General features: G+C 45.6%; 1 protein-coding gene across 1 annotated transcript in view; it reads left to right on the top strand.

Annotated features, from left to right (window-relative positions):
• Positions 1 to 19,214, top strand: part of LOC138771677 (protein-glutamine gamma-glutamyltransferase 5-like) — an 87,478-nt gene extending 68,264 nt beyond the window's left edge. Inside the window, exons 8-13 of the mRNA XM_069951554.1 lie at positions 5,812 to 5,915; positions 5,992 to 6,231; positions 6,933 to 7,316; positions 9,802 to 9,962; positions 17,149 to 17,282; positions 17,491 to 19,214. Coding sequence (XP_069807655.1) covers positions 5,812 to 5,915; positions 5,992 to 6,231; positions 6,933 to 7,316; positions 9,802 to 9,962; positions 17,149 to 17,282; positions 17,491 to 17,638 — 1,171 coding nt within the window. The 3' untranslated portion in view covers positions 17,639 to 19,214. The remainder of the gene's footprint in view (positions 1 to 5,811; positions 5,916 to 5,991; positions 6,232 to 6,932; positions 7,317 to 9,801; positions 9,963 to 17,148; positions 17,283 to 17,490) is intronic.
• The last annotated feature ends 771 nt before the right edge of the window (positions 19,215 to 19,985 follow it).

Here is a 19,985-nt window from a genome sequence, read left to right as displayed (position 1 = left end):
GTCACAGATAACTTCATAGTCATAGTAATAGGTAACTTCATAGTCATAGTCACAGGTAACTTCATAGTCACAGGTAACTTCATAGTAATAGGTAACTTCATAGTCACAGGTAACTTCATAGTAATAGGTAACTTCATAGTCATAGGTAACTTCATAGTCATAGTAATAGGTAACTTCATAGTCACAGGTAACTTCATAGTAATAGGTAACTTCATAGTCACAGGTAACTTCATAGTAATAGGTAACTTCATAGTAATAGGTAACTTCATAGTCATAGGTAACTTCATAGTCATAGTAATAGGTAACTTCATAGTCACAGGTAACATCATAGTCATAGTCACAGGTAACTTCATAGTAATAGGTAACTTCATAGTCACAGGTAACTTCATAGTCACAGGTAACTTCATAGTCACAGGTAACTTCATAGTCACAGATAACTTCATAGTCATAGTAATAGGTAACTTCATAGTCATAGTCACAGGTAACTTCATAGTAATAGGTAACTTCATAGTCACAGGTAACTTCATAGTCATAGTCACAGGTAACTTCATAGTCATAGTCACAGGTAACTTCATAGTCATAGTCACAGGTAACTTCATAGTCATAGTCACAGGTAACTTCATAGTCATAGTCACAGGTAACTTCATAGTCATAGGTAACTTCATAGTCATAGTCACAGGTAACTTCATAGTCATAGTCACAGGTAACTTCATAGTCATAGTCATAGGTAACTTCATAGTCACAGGTAACTTCATAGTCATAGTCACAGGTAACTTCATAGTCATAGTCACAGGTAACTTCATAGTCATAGGTAACTTCATAGTCATAGTCACAGGTAACTTCATAGTCATAGTCACAGGTAACTTCATAGTCATAGTCATAGGTAACTTCATAGTCACAGGTAACTACATAGTCATAGTAATAGGTAACTACATAGTCACAGGTAACTTCATAGTCATAGTAATAGGTAACTACATAGTCACAGGTAACTTCATATTCACAGGTAACTTCATATTCACAGGTAACTTCATAGTCACAGGTAACTTCATAGTCATAGTAATAGGTAACTTCATAGTCACAGGTAACTTCATAGTTATAGTCACAGGTAACTTCATAGTCATAGTCACAGGTAACTTCATAGTCATAGTCACAGGTAACTTCATAGTCACAGGTAACTTCATAGTCATAGTAATAGGTAACTACATAGTCACAGGTAACTTCATAGTCATAGTCACAGGTAACTACATAGTCATAGTCACAGGTAACTTCATAGTCATAGTCACAGGTAACTTCATAGTCATAGTAATAGGTAACTTCATAGTCACAGGTAACTTCATAGTCACAGGTAACTTCATAGTCATAGTAATAGGTAACTACATAGTCATAGTCACAGGTAACTTCATAGTAATAGGTAACTTCATAGTCACAGATAACTTCATAGTCATAGTAATAGGTAACTTCATAGTCATAGTCACAGGTAACTTCATAGTAATAGGTAACTTCATAGTAATAGGTAACTTCATAGTCACAGGTAACTTCATAGTAATAGGTAACTTCATAGTCATAGGTAACTTCATAGTCATAGTAATAGGTAACTTCATAGTCATAGTCACAGGTAACTTCATAGTCACAGGTAACTTCATAGTAATAGGTAACTTCATAGTCATAGGTAACTTCATAGTCATAGTAATAGGTAACTTCATAGTCACAGGTAACATCATAGTCATAGTCACAGGTAACTTCATAGTAATAGGTAACTTCATAGTCACAGATAACTTCATAGTCATAGTAATAGGTAACTTCATAGTCATAGTCACAGGTAACTTCATAGTCACAGGTAGCTTCATAGTCATAGTAATAGGTAACTACATAGTCACAGGTAACTTCATAGTAATAGGTAACTTCATAGTCACAGGTAACTTCATAGTCACAGGTAACTTCATAGTCATAGTAATAGGTAACTTCATAGTCATAGTCACAGGTAACTTCATAGTAATAGGTAACTTCATAGTCATAGTAATAGGTAACTTCATAGTCACAGGTAACATCATAGTCATAGTAATAGGTAACTTCATAGTCATAGTAATAGGTAACTTCATAGTAATAGGTAACTTCATAGTCACAGATAACTTCATAGTCATAGTAATAGGTAACTACATAGTCACAGGTAACATCATAGTCATAGTAATAGGTAACTTCATAGTCACAGGTAACATCATAGTCATAGTAATAGGTAACTTCATAGTAATAGGTAACTTCATAGTCACAGGTAACATCATAGTCATAGTAATAGGTAACTTCATAGTCATAGTCACAGGTAACTTCATAGTAATAGGTAACTTCATAGTCACAGGTAACTTCATAGTCATAGTAATAGGTAACTTCATAGTCACAGGTAACATCATAGTCATAGTAATAGGTAACTTCATAGTCATAGTCACAGGTAACTTCATAGTCACAAGTAACTTCATAGTCACAGGTAACTTCATAGTCACAAGTAACTTCATAGTAATAGGTAACTTCATAGTCATAGTCACAGGTAACTTCATAGTCATAGTCACAGGTAACTTCATAGTCACAGGTAGCTTCATAGTCATAGTAATAGGTAACTTCATAGTCATAGGTAACTTCATAGTCATAGTAATAGGTAACTTCATAGTCACAGGTAACATCATAGTCATAGTCACAGGTAACTTCATAGTAATAGGTAACTTCATAGTCACAGGTAACTTCATAGTCACAGGTAACATCATAGTCATAGTAATAGGTAACTTCATAGTCATAGTCACAGGTAACTTCATAGTAATAGGTAACTTCATAGTCACAGGTAACTTCATAGTCATAGTAATAGGTAACTTCATAGTCACAGGTAACATCATAGTCATAGTAATAGGTAACTTCATAGTCACAGGTAACTTCATAGTCACAAGTAACTTCATAGTCACAGGTAACTTCATAGTCACAGGTAACTTCATAGTAATAGGTAACTTCATAGTCACAAGTAACTTCATAGTAATAGGTAACTTCATAGTCATGGTCACAGGTAACTTCATAGTCACAGGTAACTGTCAGGGCTGCGGCGGCGTCCCGCGCTCCGGACCGCCGCCGCACCCCCTCACCCTGTCCAGCAGCTGCCGGTGTCCACGTGCAGGGACCCGGCGCTGCTGCCACTTCGGCCCCTGGGGGCGCCTCACCTCGCCCCACTCCTGTCCGTCGCTGTGCCGGCCTGCGCGCACGTCCTCGCCTCCTAGGGCGCGTGCACGCCGGCTGTCTCGGAGTTAAAGGGGCAGTCTGCCCCTAATTGGTCACAGCCCACACACTCTCCTATAAATTCCAGCCCTGCCCCACCTCAGGTGTTGGAGCCTCTACATGCTTCCCATAGCGTTTGGCCCAGCTCCCTCTTGTTCCTGACCTCAGTCCTTGTTCCCAGTTCCTGTCCGCTGTCCTGGTCCCTAGCTCCTGTCCGCTGCTTAACCCGTTGTTTCCTGAGTACTGTCTGCCACCTGCGGTTACGCCTACAGACCTCTGCCTGCACTATCTCCTGCCTACTGCTCCTGCCACGCCTCGCCTGCTGTCACTAGCAACCAAGCCAGGGGTAGCGACCTGGGGGTCGCCTGCTGCAGCAAGTCCATCCCGCCTTGCGGTGGGCTCTGGTGAAAACCAGCGGCCCCTTAGACTCCGCTCCCTGGTGAGGTTAGTGCCATCGCTAGTGACGGTCCAGTGGATCCACTACTCCAGGCGTTACAGTAACTTCATAGTCATAGGTAACTTCATAGTCACAGGTAACTTCATAGTATCAGGTAACTTCACAGTCACAGGTAACTTCACAGTCATAGGTAACTTCATAGTAATAGGTAACTTCATAGTCACAGGTAACTTCATAGTAATAGGTAACTTCATAGTCACAGGTAACTTCATAGTCACAGGTAACTTCATAGTCACAGGTAACTTCATAGTCACAAGTAACTTCATAGTCATAGGTAACTTCATAGTATCAGGTAACTTCATAGTATCAGGTAACTTCATAGTCATAGGTAACTTCATAGTATCAGGTAACTTCACAGTCACAGGTAACTTCACAGTCACAGGTAACTTCACAGTCATAGGTAACTTCATAGTAATAGGTAACTTCATAGTCACAGGTAACTTCATAGTAATAGGTAACTTCATAGTCACAGGTAACTTCATAGTCACAGGTAACTTCATAGTCACAGGTAACTTCATAGTCACAGGTAACTTCATAGTAATAGGTAACTTCATAGTCACAGGTAACTTCATAGTAATAGGTAACTTCATAGTCACAGGTAACTTCATAGTCACAGGTAACTTCATAGTAATAGGTAACTTCATAGTCACAAGTAACTTCATAGTCACAGGTAACTTCATAGTCATAGGTAACTTCATAGTATCAGGTAACTTCATAGTCATAGGTAACTTCATAGTCACAGGTAACTTCATAGTCACAGGTAACTTCATAGTCACAGGTAACTTCATAGTATCAGGTAACTTCATAGTCATAGGTAACTTCATAGTCATAGGTAACTTCACAGTCATAGGTAACTTCACAGTCATAGGTAACTTCATAGTAATAGGTAACTTCATAGTCACAGGTAACTTCACAGTCATAGGTAACTTCATAGTCACAGGTAACTTCATAGTAATAGGTAACTTCATAGTCACAAGTAACTTCATAGTCACAGGTAACTTCATAGTCATAGGTAACTTCATAGTATCAGGTAACTTCATAGTCATAGGTAACTTCATAGTCACAGGTAACTTCATAGTCACAGGTAACTTCATAGTCACAGGTAACTTCATAGTATCAGGTAACTTCATAGTCATAGGTAACTTCATAGTCATAGGTAACTTCATAGTCATAGGTAACCTCATAGTATCAGGTAACTTCATAGTAATAGGTAACTTCATAGTAATAGGTAACTTTATAGTATCAGGTAACTTCATAGTATCAGGTAACTTCATAGTCATAGGTAACTTCATAGTATCAGGTAACTTCACAGTCACAGGTAACTTCACAGTCATAGGTAACTTCATAGTAATAGGTAACTTCATAGTCACAGGTAACTTCATAGTAATAGGTAACTTCATAGTCACAGGTAACTTCATAGTAATAGGTAACTTCATAGTCACAAGTAACTTCATAGTCACAGGTAACTTCATAGTCATAGGTAACTTCATAGTATCAGGTAACTTCATAGTCACAGGTAACTTCATAGTATCAGGTAACTTCATAGTCATAGGTAACTTCATAGTCACAGGTAACTTCATAGTCACAGGTAACTTCATAGTATCAGGTAACTTCATAGTCATAGGTAACTTCATAGTATCAGGTAACTTCATAGTATCAGGTAACTTCATAGTAATAGGTAACTTCATAGTAATAGGTAACTTCATAGTATCAGGTAACTTCATAGTATCAGGTAACTTCATAGGCGCAGGTAACTTTATAGGCGCAGGTAACTTTATAGGCGCAGGTAACTTTATAGGCGCAGGTAACTTTATAGGCGCAGGTAACTTTATAGGCGCAGGTAACTTTATAGGCGCAGGTAACTTTATAGGCGCAGGTAACTTTATAGGCGCAGGTAACTTTATAGGCGCAGGTAACTTTATAGGCGCAGGCAACTTTATAGTCACAGGTAACTTTATAGTCACAGGTAACTTTATAGTCACAGGTAACTTTATAGTCACAGGTAACTTCATAGTCACAGGCAACTTCATAGGTTGACTAGAAACATTGTAGGAAGTATTTATACAATTCTAAGTATGTCTGTCCACTGTGTTTTTCTCCTCCAGGAATTTCCATGTGTGGTGTGAATGCTGGATGGCTAGAAGAGACCTACCTCCGGGCTATGGAGGGTGGCAAGTCCTGGATCCCACCCCTCAGGAAACAAGCAATGGTAGGAGCTCCGTAACCTCAACCAAGCAAGTCATTACCATAGAAGACTCTCGTTCTTACGTCTTTCTTTGTCTTAGGAATCTACTGCTGTGGTCCTGCCTCTGTGAAAGCCATAAAGGAAGGAGAGGTTCACCTCAACTACGATAGTCCCTTTGTGTTTTCCATGGTGAACGCGGACTGTGTGTCCTGGACAGTCTATGGCACCAATAAAGAAAAACATTTCTGTGACCCACATTTGGTTGGAAATCGCATCAGTACAAAGAGTGTGGGGATAGATGACCGAGAAGATATCACACACACCTATAAGTATGATGAAGGTATGACGAGCCCCATGGGAATTATCCATACCTTCATAACGCTTGACTCCCATCAATCACAAGGACATGTACCAACGCCTAATGTTAGATCATAGGATGACAAGTGTGGGATGTGCGCATTGGTTGACGCACCAGTTGACTGTGTACAAGGTCGCTGGATGGTTTGTGCAGCTGTTTAGTTCCATATTGTTGTTGCTGTTGTTTTCGTGGGGAGATTTGTGTCCACATACACTGATTTTTAGAGCCACATAAAAGGGTCAGTCGGTTTGCTGCTGGACCGTTATTATGGGGCAATTCAGCTCACAACTGCCCCGAATCAGGGCTTAATAGAAGAGGTCCCTACTGTGAGGTCATTATACATTGTACACAAGGTCCATTGCCTGTCTTCCATATTACTTTTGGGTTACCTCTTCTCAGGGAAGTCTTCTTTCTATTATGGCACTGGACCAGGTTTGGCATCAGTTGTTTTAGCCTTAGGTCAGCCCGACCTTTCACAACCATGATGTATGATCACCAAGGTAGCTATGGGTCCCCAATCCCCATTGGCATCTGTGTAGGTTCACCTGCTGCATGAGTTATTAAAGGTCACCTCATTTTATATTCCACCACATGACCGAACAAAGAGTTTCTAGTCACACATAACCCCAAAAAGGGACACCATGTTTAATTGTCTACGTCTTCTCTTTTACTATGTCAATAAGGAACCATCGAAGAACGGAAGGTTTTCCGCAAAGCAAAGCAAAGACTAAAGGGAAGAGGAATAACATTATCATCGGATGTTGCCCCATACAGTAATATCACCAATGGATTCACCTCTAATGGTGTACCACATGAACCAGATGAACCAGACCCCGAACATGAGCTGAACCGTCCATTAAAAGATGTGAAACTGTTGATGAAGTTCAGGCTGGCGGAGTCTCCGCAGCTCGGACACACCATTAGTTTGGTTTTATCTTCTGTTAATTTGCTTTCTGTTCCTAAGACATTGAAGCTGAGCTTTAGCGCACAATCCCTGAAGCACACCGGGAAACCAGGAGTCCAGTTCTGGAGGGACTCCAGGTACATCGACCTCGGACCCAGAGAAGGTAAAACGCTTCTATCAACATATCTGCATGTATGGTAATATAGGGATGCCCACTACACTATAGGCACTTCACAGCCAAGGACAGGGTAGGACGTGGGTCACACCATGTACGTGAGAAGAAGCTTTACTGGACCAGATGTATGCCGAAAGCCTCTCATGTGTGACTGATCTGCATTAGCATACCATCTGCCATCTGTACTGGAACATAGGGTACACATTGTCTGGGCATAGGGTACACATTGTCTGGGCATAGGGTACACGTTGTCTGGGCATAGGGTACACGTTGTCTGGGCATAGGGTACCCGCTGTCTGGGCATAGGGTACCCGCTGTCTGGGCATAGGGTACCCGCTGTCTGGGCATAGGGTACCCGCTGTCTGGGCATAGGGTACCCGCTGTCTGGGCATAGGGTACCCGCTGTCTGGGCATAGGGTACCCGCTGTCTGGGCATAGGGTACCCGCTGTCTGGGCATAGGGTACCCGCTGTCTGGGCATAGGGTACCCGCTGTCTGGGCATAGGGTACCCGCTGTCTGGGCATAGGGTACCCGCTGTCTGGGAAGACGTACAATGTGTGCGACTACTGAGAAGGTCCCATACACTTTACACAAAAGCTGGGCAACCATCGCATGGCCTTAGTTATATCACCCACCATTACTTTTTGTGGGATTTACAAGAACTGGGTCACAAAAAATAGACGTAGGGAGATTTCTATAAAAAAAATAATAAAAATTGCATTTGGTATCTAAATGTAATGGGAAGTAAATCAGTAAACGAAGCTCTGGAGAACAAGGTCCCCCTGGTCCTACAGCTCTCTCCAGGCTCCAAATCTCATCTACCCTATAGATTACATTGAAGTCCACCACGTTTCTCCACCATACAAAAAACTTTTTCTTCAACCAAAAACCTACTGAGAAACAGAATTTTCTTAAATGATTTCCTGTATGATTTCCTGATGACTATTGGTGGTTTGGTCTCTCCTGTACGTCCGATGACTATTGGTGGTTTGGTCTCTCCTGTACGTCCGATGACTATTGATGGTTTGGTCTCTCCTGTACGTCCGATGACTATTGGTGGTTTGGTCTCTCCTGTACGTCCGATGACTATTGGTGGTTTGGTCTCTCCTGTACATCCGATGACTATTGGTGGTTTGGTCTCTCCTGTACGTCTGACTATTGGTGGTTTGGTCTCTCCTGTACGTCCGATGACTATTGATGGTTTGGTCTCTCCTGTATGTCCGATGACTATTGGTGGTTTGGTCTCTCCTGTACGTCCGATGACTATTGCTGGTTTGGTCTCTCCTGTACGTCCAATGACTATTGATGGTTTGGTCTCTCCTGTATGTCCGATGACTATTGGTGGTTTGTAGTGATAAGCGAATACTGTTCGATCGTATATTAAGGTACAGTATTCGATCGTATCGAACATTATCGAATAGTTCGCCGAATATATTCGATGAGCGTTCAAATCCCCCTTCTTCCCTGTTTTTTTAGCCAATCAACATGCAGGGAGGCTGCCACAGCACCTTGGTGTATGTAGCATCTCGAGAAATGAGAATAACAATGATTGGATGGCATAGTCACATGACTCAATAACATATATACGTGTGTTCCTCCAGTGCTACGTGCTGCTACATGATACATAAATACACCGGGTGGTACAAGCACTCTGCTGACCAAGTGCTTTGTGCTGCTGATACATGCCAGACTGCTAGATCTAAAAAAAAAAAAAAGAGTAGTACGTGTGTTCCTCCAGTGCTACGTGCTGCTGCGTCATACATAAATACAAAAGCAGGCTGCTGTGCTACTATAAGGCTCTCTGTACTTAAAGTGCTACATGCTACATAATACAGCCATCCAGCTTTACCTATAAAATATTCATACACCCTTTAATGACCAGGTAATTCACCTGTATAACATCGACCAGCGATTTTGGGGTGTCAGATGCTTCCCCTGCTGTCCCAGTTGCATCCAGTGGTGTTGGCATCATTTCCTGAGGTGTCATTGTGGACTTGGTGACCTCCAAGTGGTCAAATAGATGTTTTTCAATAAACAAATACTTGTTCCCATAGACTTTAATAGGATCGAATATCGGGGAGATATTCGAACGAATATTCGAATATTTCTCTATTCACTCATCACTAGTGGTTTGGTCTCTCCTGTACGTCCGATGACTGTTGGTGGTTTGGTCTCTCCTGTACGTTCGATAACTGTTGGTGGTTTGGTCTCTCCTGTACGTCCGATGACTGTTGGTGGTTTGGTCTCTCCTGTACGTTCGATAACTGTTGGTGGTTTGGTCTCTCCTGTACGTCCGATGACTGTTGGTGGTTTGGTCTCTCCTGTACGTTCGATGACTGTTGGTGGTTTGGTCTCTCCTGTACGTCCGATGACTTGGTGGTTTGGTCTCTCCTGTACGTCTGATGACAATTGGTGGTTTGGTCTCTCCTGTATGTCTGATTATTATTGATGGTTTGGTCTCTCCCCATTGTAGAGAAATGGCTCCTGTTGCAAATTCCATATTCAAAGTATGGAAAGTATCTGGAAGAAAACAACTTGATAAGAGTGATGGCTGTGGGAGAACAGAACATAACCTGGGAGAAAGTTCTGGTAGAAAAGGACATCAACCTGGCAATGCCGGAGATTGTGATTGAGGTGAGACATTTATATTATCTGTAGTGTGTATTACCAGATGGAAGAGACCTACATACAATATAGCCGGATGGAAGAGCCCTAAGCACAATATGGCCAGATGGAAGAGCCCTAAGCACAATATGGCCGGATGGAAGAGCCCTAAGCACAATATGGCCAGATGGAAGAGCCCTAAGCACAATATGGCCGGATGGAAGAGCCCTAAGCACAATATGGCCGGATGGAAGAGCCCTAAGCACAATATGGCCAGATGGAGAAGACCTACGCACAATATGGCCGGATAAAAGAGACCTAAGCACAATATTGCCGGATAGAAGAGCCCTAAGCACAATATGGTCGGATGGAAGAGACCTAAGCACAATATGGCCAGATGGAGAAGACCTACACACACAATATGGCCAGATGGAAGAGCCCTACACACACTATGGCCGGATGGAAAAGACCTACGCACAATATGGCCGGATGGGAAAGACCAACACACAATATGGCTGGATAAAAGAGACCTAAGCACAATATTGCCCGATAGAAGAGCCCTAAGCACAATATGGCCGTATGGAAGAGACCTAAGCACAATATGGCCAGATGGGAAAGACCAACACACAATATGGCCGGATAAAAGAGACCTAAGCACAATATGGCCGGATGGAAAAGACCTACACACAATATGGCAGGATGGAAGAGACTTACGCACAATATGGCCAGATGGGAAAGAGCTACACACGGTATGGTCGGATGGAAGAGTCGTATGCACAATATGGCCAGATGGGAAAGAGCTACACACGATATGGTCGGATGGGAAAGACCTGTGCACAATATGGCCGGACACAGCATTGCAGCCTTCGGCTCTATGGGTTTAGCCCCAGTGTTATCAGCAAGAGGCTTTCACAATTGATGGAAGGCCGGACACTGCGTTGCCTTCAGCTATATGGGTTAAAGCCCCTATTACATGGGGTGACGAGAGGGAGCTGTCAGGTCAGCGCTCACTTGCTCCTCATTCTCCGCTCGCTGCCGGAACTATTGCATGCATCGGCAGCGAGCAGGTAAGAGCCGGGGGAGGGGTCCACCTGGGCGATCGCCAGATCGTCTGGACAGCCCTTAGGAGACAGCGGCCGCTGCCATGCCTATTACACAGACGGCAGCAGACCATTAACTGGCTGATCATTAGCGTTTAAGCCTGTTGAAAAACAACGATCAGCCAACATCCTGCATGTCGCCTGATCGTTACCTTCCATTACATGTGACGATTATCAGTCAAATATGAACGATAATCGCTTTGTGTAATAGCCTTTAGCTCCAGTGTTTTTTGACCTGGATTAAGTTGAATGAGGGGATGGGTCCCCCCACAGGGTTCTTAAAGAACTCGGATCAGTGATTGCTGCCCCCCCCCCCCCCGACACATCTGAATAACCAATCCCTCCTAACAGGAGATGTCCCTGATGATTGGAGAACGGCCAAGTTATACCCATCAACATGAAGGGGGCTGGAGAATATTTTTTTCATGGATTCTTTGAGAATTATTATGAAACTCTTGATACTTTTGTTGCTATGCTCCATGGCTCCATCAATTATAATCTTGTTGCTATGCTCCATCACTAATAATCTTGCTGCTATGCTCCATGGCTCCATCACTAATAATCTTGTTGCTATGCTCCATGGCTCCGTCACTAATAATCTTGTTGCTATGCTCCATGGCTCCGTCACTAATTGTCTTGTTGCTATGCTCCATGGCTCCGTCACTAATAATCTTGTTGCTATGCTCCATGGCTCCGTCACTAATAGTCTTGTTGCTATGCTCCATGGCTCCGTCACTAATAGTCTTGTTGCTATGCTCCATGGCTCCGTCACTAATAATCTTGTTGCTATGCCCTATGGCTCCGTTGCTAATATTTTTGTTGCTATACTCCATGGCTCCGTCACTAATATTCTTGTTGCTATGCTCCATGACATCTGGCTGTTTTTTTTTAAATGAGGGTTGCTATGCTCCATGGCTCCGTCACTAATAGTCTTGTTGCTATGCTCCATGGCTCCGTCACTAATAGTCTTGTTGCTATGCTCCATGGCTCCGTTGCTGATATTCTTGTTGCTATGCTCCATGGCTCCGTCACTAATATTATTGTTGCTATGCTCCATGGCTCCGTCACTAATATTCTTGTTGCTATGCTCCATGGCTCCGTTGCTGATAGTCTTGTTGCTATGCTCCATGGCTCAGTTGCTAATATTCTTGTTTCTATGCTTCATGGCTCCGTTGCTGATAGTCTTGTTGCTATGCTCCATGGCTCCGTCACTAATATTATTGTTGCTATGCTTCATGGCTCCGTCACTAATAGTCTTGTTGCTATGCTTCATGGCTCAATCACTAATATTCTTGTTGCTATGCTTCATGGCTCAATCACTAATATTCTTGTTGCTATGCTCCATGGCTCCGTTGCTGATATTCTTGTTGCTATGCTCCATGGCTCCGTCACTAATATTCTTGTTGCTATGCTCCATGGCTCCTTCACTGATAGTCTTGTGGCTATGCTCCATGGCTCCGTTGCTGATATTCTTGTTGCTATGCTCCATGGCTCAATCACTAATAATCTTTTTGCTATGCTCCATGGCTCCGTCACTAATATTATTGTTGCTATGCTTCATGGCTCCGTCACTAATAGTCTTGTTGCTATGCTCCATGGCTCCGTCACTAATATTCTTGTTGCTATGCTCCATGGCTCCGTTGCTGATAGTCTTGTTGCTATGCTCCATGGCTCCGTTGCTGATAGTCTTGTTGCTATGCTCCATGGCTCCTTCACTGATAGTCTTGTGGCTATGCTCCATGGCTCCGTTGCTGATAGTCTTGTGGCAATGCTCCATGGCTCCGTTCTTGATAGTCTTGTGGCAATGCTCCATGGCTCGGTCACTGATAGTCTTGTGGCTATGCTCCATGGCTCCGTTGCTGATAGTCTTGTGGCTATGCTCCATGGCTCCGTTGCTGATAGTCTTGTTGCTATGCTCCATGGCTCCGTTGCTGATAGTCTTGTGGCTATGCTCCATGGCTCCGTTGCTGATAGTCTTGTTGCTATGCTCCATGGCTCCGTTGCTGATAGTCTTGTGGCTATGCTCCATGGCTCCGTTGCTGATAGTCTTGTTGCTATGCTCCATGGCTCCATTGCTGATAGTCTTGTGGCTATGCTCCATGGCCCTGTGGCTGATAGTCTTGTGGCTATGCTCCATGGCTCCGTTGCTGATAGTCTTGTGGCTATTCTCCATGGCTCTGTTGCTGATAGTCTTGTGGCTATGCTCCATGGCTCCGTTGCGGATAGTCTTGTGGCTATGCTCCATGGCTCCGTTGCTGATAGTCTTGTGGCTATTCTCCATGGCTCTGTTGCTGATAGTCTTGTGGCTATGCTCCATGGCTCCGTTGCTGATAGTCTTGTGGCTATTCTCCATGGCTCTGTTGCTGATAGTCTTGTTGCTATGCTCCATGGCTCCATTGCTGATAGTCTTGTTGCTATGCTCCATGGCTCCGTTGCTGATAGTCTTGTGGCTATGCTCCATGGCTCCGTTGCTGATAGTCTTGTTGCTATGCTCCATGGCTCCATTGCTGATAGTCTTGTGGCTATGCTCCATGGCCCTGTGGCTGATAGTCTTGTGGCTATGCTCCATGGCTCCGTTGCTGATAGTCTTGTGGCTATTCTCCATGGCTCTGTTGCTGATAGTCTTGTGGCTATGCTCCATGGCTCCGTTGCGGATAGTCTTGTGGCTATGCTCCATGGCCCTGTGGCTGATAGTCTTGTTGCTATGCTCCATGGCTCCATTGCTGATAGTCTTGTGGCTATGCTCCATGGCTCCGTTGCGGATAGTCTTGTGGCTATGCTCCATGGCCCTGTGGCTGATAGTCTTGTGGCTATGCTCCATGGCTCCGTTGCTGATAGTCTTGTGGCTATTCTCCATGGCTCTGTTGCTGATAGTCTTGTGGCTATGCTCCATGGCTCCGTTGCGGATAGTCTTGTGGCTATGCTCCATGGCTCTAATGTAGTATACACAGTAGTGGTAAATACACCTGTACCTGAGTACTTCAGGGCCGTAGTCCTCAGTATCTGGCTCACCATAATGAAAGGAATCCACAAACTTGACTATTAGTCCATATGGAAAGTATTTCTTAGTACTTGGTACAACAACTTCACTCACAGGCTGTTCCATGCACCCAAGCCTGGTGTCCTGGGGACGTTTCAGAGGATAGACTCCTCCTTCCTTATGCGCTTGGTGATGCAGATACTGAGGACTATGCTCTGAAGTACTCAGGTACAGGTGTATTTAACACGTTTTGTTCTCTCACTACTTTGTATACTACATTGGGCTTATAGGGGAGATCCTGTAGTGCAGGGGTCCCCAAACTTTTTACACAGGGGGCCAGTTCACTGTCCCTCAGAGCGGTGGAGGGCCGGACTATACGCTGCTGTATCTGGTGCGCAGGGAGCGGTTCCATCTGGAGGATGTCTCTGCCCATGAGGAGGAAGTGGAGGATCATACTGCTCGTCTGTCTCTGGTCTGGAGGAGGAGTATTGGGGGTGGCTTAGGATGGTCGATATGTAGTTCTACCACAGCCACACAGGAGCATGCTGGAAGTTGTAGTTCTACCACAGCCACACAGAAACATGCTGGGAGTTGTAGTTCTACCAAAGCTAAACAGGATCATGCTAGGAGTTGTAGTTCTACCTCAGCCACACATGAGCACTAACTCACACACATTCCGCTAACACACACACTCTCACTCCACTAACACAGACATACACACAGGGCAGTATCTAGGTTTTTTTGGCAATTGGCAAATCTTGATAAAAGCATCCCTAATGTCTCCCTGCGGTGTCCCCCCATTGTAATAGTGTCTCCTTGCATTTTTTCCATAGTGATAATGTCCTCCTGCATTGCCCCCATATGTCCCCTGCATTTTCCCCATAGTGATAATGTCCCCTGCATTTTCCCCATAGTGATAATGTCCCCTGCATTTTCCCCATAGTGATAATGTCCTCCTGCATTGCCCCCATATGTCCCCTGCATTTTCCCCATAGTGATAATGTCCCCTGCATTTTCCCCATAGTGATAATGTCCTCCTGCATTGCCCCCATATGTCCCCTGCATTTTCCGCATAGTGATAATGTCCCCTGCATTTTCCGCATAGTGATAATGTCCTCCTGCATTGCCCCCATATGTCCCCTGCATTTTCCGCATAGTGATAATGTCCTCCTGCATTGCCCCCATATGTCCCCTGCATTTTCCCCATAGTGATAATGTCCTCCTGCATTGCCCCAACACATAAAAAACAAAACAAAAAACATTATACTCACCTAATCCTGGCATGGAGCCAGCCTTTCTCTCTTCTGGCTTCTTCTCACCTCTCCAGCCGCCGGAGGGATCCCCCAGCAGGCGCAATGACGTCAACACTGCCAGTGTTGGACTGGGATACCTGGGGCCCACCAGGGGAAATAATCCTTAGGGCCCACCAAAGAAGAATCAGTAAAATGCGACATACTGACCCGGCCCTATTCTGGATTTATCTGGATCTGTGACAACTCCCTTGTCCCTCCACTCAGAGCAGGCTGTGGCTCAGAGATAGCATTCTACTGACTGACTGTATATACTGCCCATATGATGCAGCTGCACCCCATATAATCATTTTATTACCCCCTTCATCCTCCTGCCCCTCCATCATCGTACTACTACCTCCTTCATCCTCCTGCCCCTCTATCATCATACTACTACCCCTTCATCCTCCTGCCCCTCTATCATCATACTACTACCCCTTCATCCTCCTGCCCCTCTATCATCATACTACAACCCCTTCATCCTCCTGCTCCTCCATCATCGTACTACTACCCCCTTCATCCTCCTGCCCCTTCATCATTGTACTACTACCCCCTTCATCCTCCTGCCCCTTCATCATTGTACTACTACCTCCTTCATCCTCCTGCTCCTCCATCATCATACTACTACCCCTTCATCATCATCCTTCTACCCCATCATACTACTACCCCCTTCATCCTCCTGCCCTTCCATCTTCAAAGTAGTACCCCTCTCAACCCTTTGCCCCTCATCACCATACTACTGCCTCCATCATTCTCCTGCCCTTCCATCTGTATTTAAAACAAAAAACAGCTATACTTACCTCACCTGTATGGTTCCGTTTGCCCCCCAGCGACTCCTCTTCCTGCTGTGCATCAGTGACATCACTCGCGCCAACAGGGGCGGGGCTTCCCGCGGCGGGGGCGGAGCTTCCGGGACATGATTTCGACAAAAGGGCCTGAGAGCTGCCGCAGCGTCTGATGCTGGGGCCCACTGGGGACAGACAGCATCACTCTATGGCTGTCTGGGGGCCCCAGTTGCTGGACGGTTAGTGGGAGTGGGGGAGGGGCCCAGTCCGACACTGATTACTGCGCCTGCTGGAGGATTCCTCTGCTGAGAGGCTGATGTGGGAGGTGAGATCGGGGGGAGGGGGGCTGCGCTGAGGAGTGGGGGTCCAAAGTCCATTGTACCTGCCGCGGGGGGCATTGCTGTCGCTGGTTGCAATGATGCTGTGAGTCTGGGTGGCCAGCGCCCCCTAGAGGAGGTGGAGAGAGTTTCTGCCACGCCAAGGCGGGGGCCGGATAAACGTCAGTGAATCCCCTTGTGTCTTTTTGTTTTCTTTTAGAGGGTTTAGAAAAACAAATTGTCAGTTTAGCGACAGCCTTTTAGACCATATAGCCCAGGGTGGGGTAAAAATAAAGATATACTCACATATGCTGCTCCCCTGCTCCCCAGTCCTCTCAGCTGCTTTCTTGTTGCTGATGACCTGCTGTCCCAGCCAATCACTAGTGGCAGCGGAGCCCCGCCTCAATCAGTGATTGGATGAATGGGGCAGTTCCTGTGGGGACAACACATCATCCACAAATGAGAAGTAGCCCAGAGGACCAGGATTATTGGTGTGGCAGCTGCGGAGGGATCATGGTAGGTGAGTACACCTACTTTTTTTTTTTTTTACCCATTCCATATTTTTTATGATCTCTACCCTTAAAGGATCTTCTGGTTATGTCTAGATATGACAGAACACCTTCAGGACGTATATCTGATATCAGGCTGATTGGTGTATATATATATATATAATGTGTATATGCTGTGTCCTCCTTGCAGGTTGCTCCAGAGTATGCTCACTATAACCTTTCTTTATGTTCTGCAGCCGATGGAATCTGCCAGAGTGGACCAGCCATGTAAAGTCCAGGTCACCTTCTCCAACCCTCTAACTGAGGAGGTGAGCGGCTGCCTGCTGGTGATAGAGGGAAGCGGACTGCTCAAGAATCCCATGAAAATACTGTAAGTGACCAAATACATTCAGTATAAAAGCAATGTGGCTGCTGGGGTGTGGCAACCACTCGTGGATGAGGCAGCGACAATCCCACCATCTGTACACAGTCATAGACCCAAGATGGCGCCGTGCTGGCCCATAGCTAAGTTACTATAGACTGATATTACATACTATACACATTGTTCTCAATTCTTATAAAGTCTCTTATATTCCTAGTGTGGGCGCCATGAAGGCAAAAGAGCGATCAATGCTGGAGCTGGAGCTGCTGCCATACAGAGTCGGCCAGAAACAACTCCAAGTCAACTTCAGCAGCAACAAGTTCCAGGTCATCAGAGGCCACAAGACCATCATAGTCAGCAACTGACTAACCTAAAGGAGAGATGGCACCTGGATGACACCATGGATAGAGACCTGACCATAGAAGTGGATGGTGGTGCCTGTGTCCTAACACCCGCCTGGGGAACAGAGACCTTACCATGGAGGTGGTTGGTGGAGACTGTGTCCTCACACCTGCCCAGGGAATAGAGACCTGACCATGGAGGTGGATGGTGGAGACTGTGTCCTTACACCCACCTGGGAATAGAGACCTTACCATAGAGGTGGATGGTGGTGCCAAGCCCGCTTCTGCCATGAGGCGGAATGAGCCTTCCGCCTCAGGCGGCAGAATTTGCGGTCCGGCAGGGGGCGGCATTATGTCCCCCCTGCTGTCATTTTTGTTAAGTATCACTTAACAAAAATGACAGCGGCCGCTCACCTGTCCCGTCGCCCGCGCTCCACATCCCGTCAGGTCCCGCGATGTCACCCTGCAGCTGTCACGGACCTCCAGGCTGTGGTGAGTGCCCGGGGTCGGTGGGGGACGCGCTGGGGTGATCGGGTCGCGCCGGCTATCACTCGGGGCGGCCACCTGAGGTTTGCCTCAGGCGGCAGAAACCCTTGAATCGGCCCTGGGTGGTGCCTGTGTCCTAACACCCGCCCCGGGCACAGACACCTGACCATGGAGGTGGTTGGTGGAGACTGTGTCCTAACACCCGCCCGGGGAACAGAGACCTGACCATGGAGGTGGTTGGTGGAGACTGTGTCCTAACACCCGCCCGGGGAACAGAGACCTTACCATGGAGGTGGTTGGTGGAGACTGTGTCTTTACACCCGCCCGGGGAACAGAGACCTGACCATGGAGGTGGATGGTGGAGCCTGTGTCCTCACACCTTCCCTGGGAATAGAGACCTGACCATGGAGGTGGATGGTGGAGACTGTGTCCTCACACCTTCCCTGGGAATAGAGACCTGACCATGGAGGAGACTGTGTCCTCACACCTGCCCTGGGAATAGACCTGACCATGGAGGTGGATGGTGGAGCCTGTGTCCTTACACCCACCCGGGGAACAGACACCTGGCCATGGAGGTGGATGGTGGAGTCTGTGATCTCACACCTGCCCTGGGAATAGAGACCTGACCATAGAGGTGGATGGTGGTGCCTGTGTCCTAACACCCGCCTGGGGAACAGAGACCTGACCATGGAGGTGGATGGTGGAGCCTGTGTCCTAACACCCGCCCCAGGCACTTTGGTGGCGATGCATTGGCTGAGATGAACGGCACATGAGCCATAATCGTCATACAGGGTTGATTCTCACCAGTTCCTTCATGGTGCCCAAACCAACGACTGGTCTTCTGTTCCCCGGGACACATTCAGCTCATCTTGGATGTATTCCAATCCCGTCTTCCAATCCCGTCTTATTTCAAGTTGTTTCATTCCGGCTTAGTTTTTATTTTTGCTTTAAAGGGTTTTCCTCCACACTGTGTGACCACAGGAGCATAAATGGTGCAGCACTTGACTATGCGCCCGGCCGCTCCATTCATGTCGATGGGCTTCGCTGCTTGAATGTAACATTTTTTACTAATAAAATCGAAATGAAAAAATAATAAAATGACGTTACTGAAATATTTCTGGTATTTTCCTGTAGTCTCTAGTGGCTCCAAAAGAAGAGGAGACACAGAGCACAGACACAATAACATACAGAGACAGACAGCAGGGACACAGCACACAATAACATACAGAGACAGCAGGAACACAGCACACAATAACATACAGAGACAGACAGCAGGAACACAGCACACAATAACATACAGAGACAGACAGCAGGAACACAGCACACAATAACATACAGAGACAGCAGGAACACAGCACACAATAACATACAGAGACAGCAGGAACACAGCACACAATAACATACAGAGACAGCAGGAACACAGCACACAATAACATACAGAGACAGCAGGAACACAGCACACAATAACATACAGAGACAGCAGGAACACAGCTCACAATAACATACAGAGACAGACAGCAGGAACACAGCACACAATAACATACAGAGACAGCAGGAACACAGCACACAATAACATACAGAGACAGCAGGAACACAGCACACAATAACATACAGAGACAGCAGGAACACAGCACACAATAACATACAGAGACAGCAGGAACACAGCACACAATAACATACAGAGACAGCAGGAACACAGCACACAATAACATACAGAGACAGACAGCAGGAACACAGCACACAATAACATACAGAGACAGACAGCAGGAACACAGCACACAATAACATACAGAGACACAGAGCACAGACAAAATAACATACAGAGACAGACAGCAGGAACACAGCACACAATAACATACAGAGACAGCAGAGACACAGCACACAA

Source organism: Dendropsophus ebraccatus, chromosome 14 (assembly GCF_027789765.1).
Source record: "Dendropsophus ebraccatus isolate aDenEbr1 chromosome 14, aDenEbr1.pat, whole genome shotgun sequence".
Classification (NCBI taxonomy): Eukaryota; Metazoa; Chordata; class Amphibia; order Anura; family Hylidae; genus Dendropsophus; species Dendropsophus ebraccatus.
Note: the sequence above shows the minus strand (reverse complement) of the source record. Positions and strands in the feature narration are given on the sequence as shown.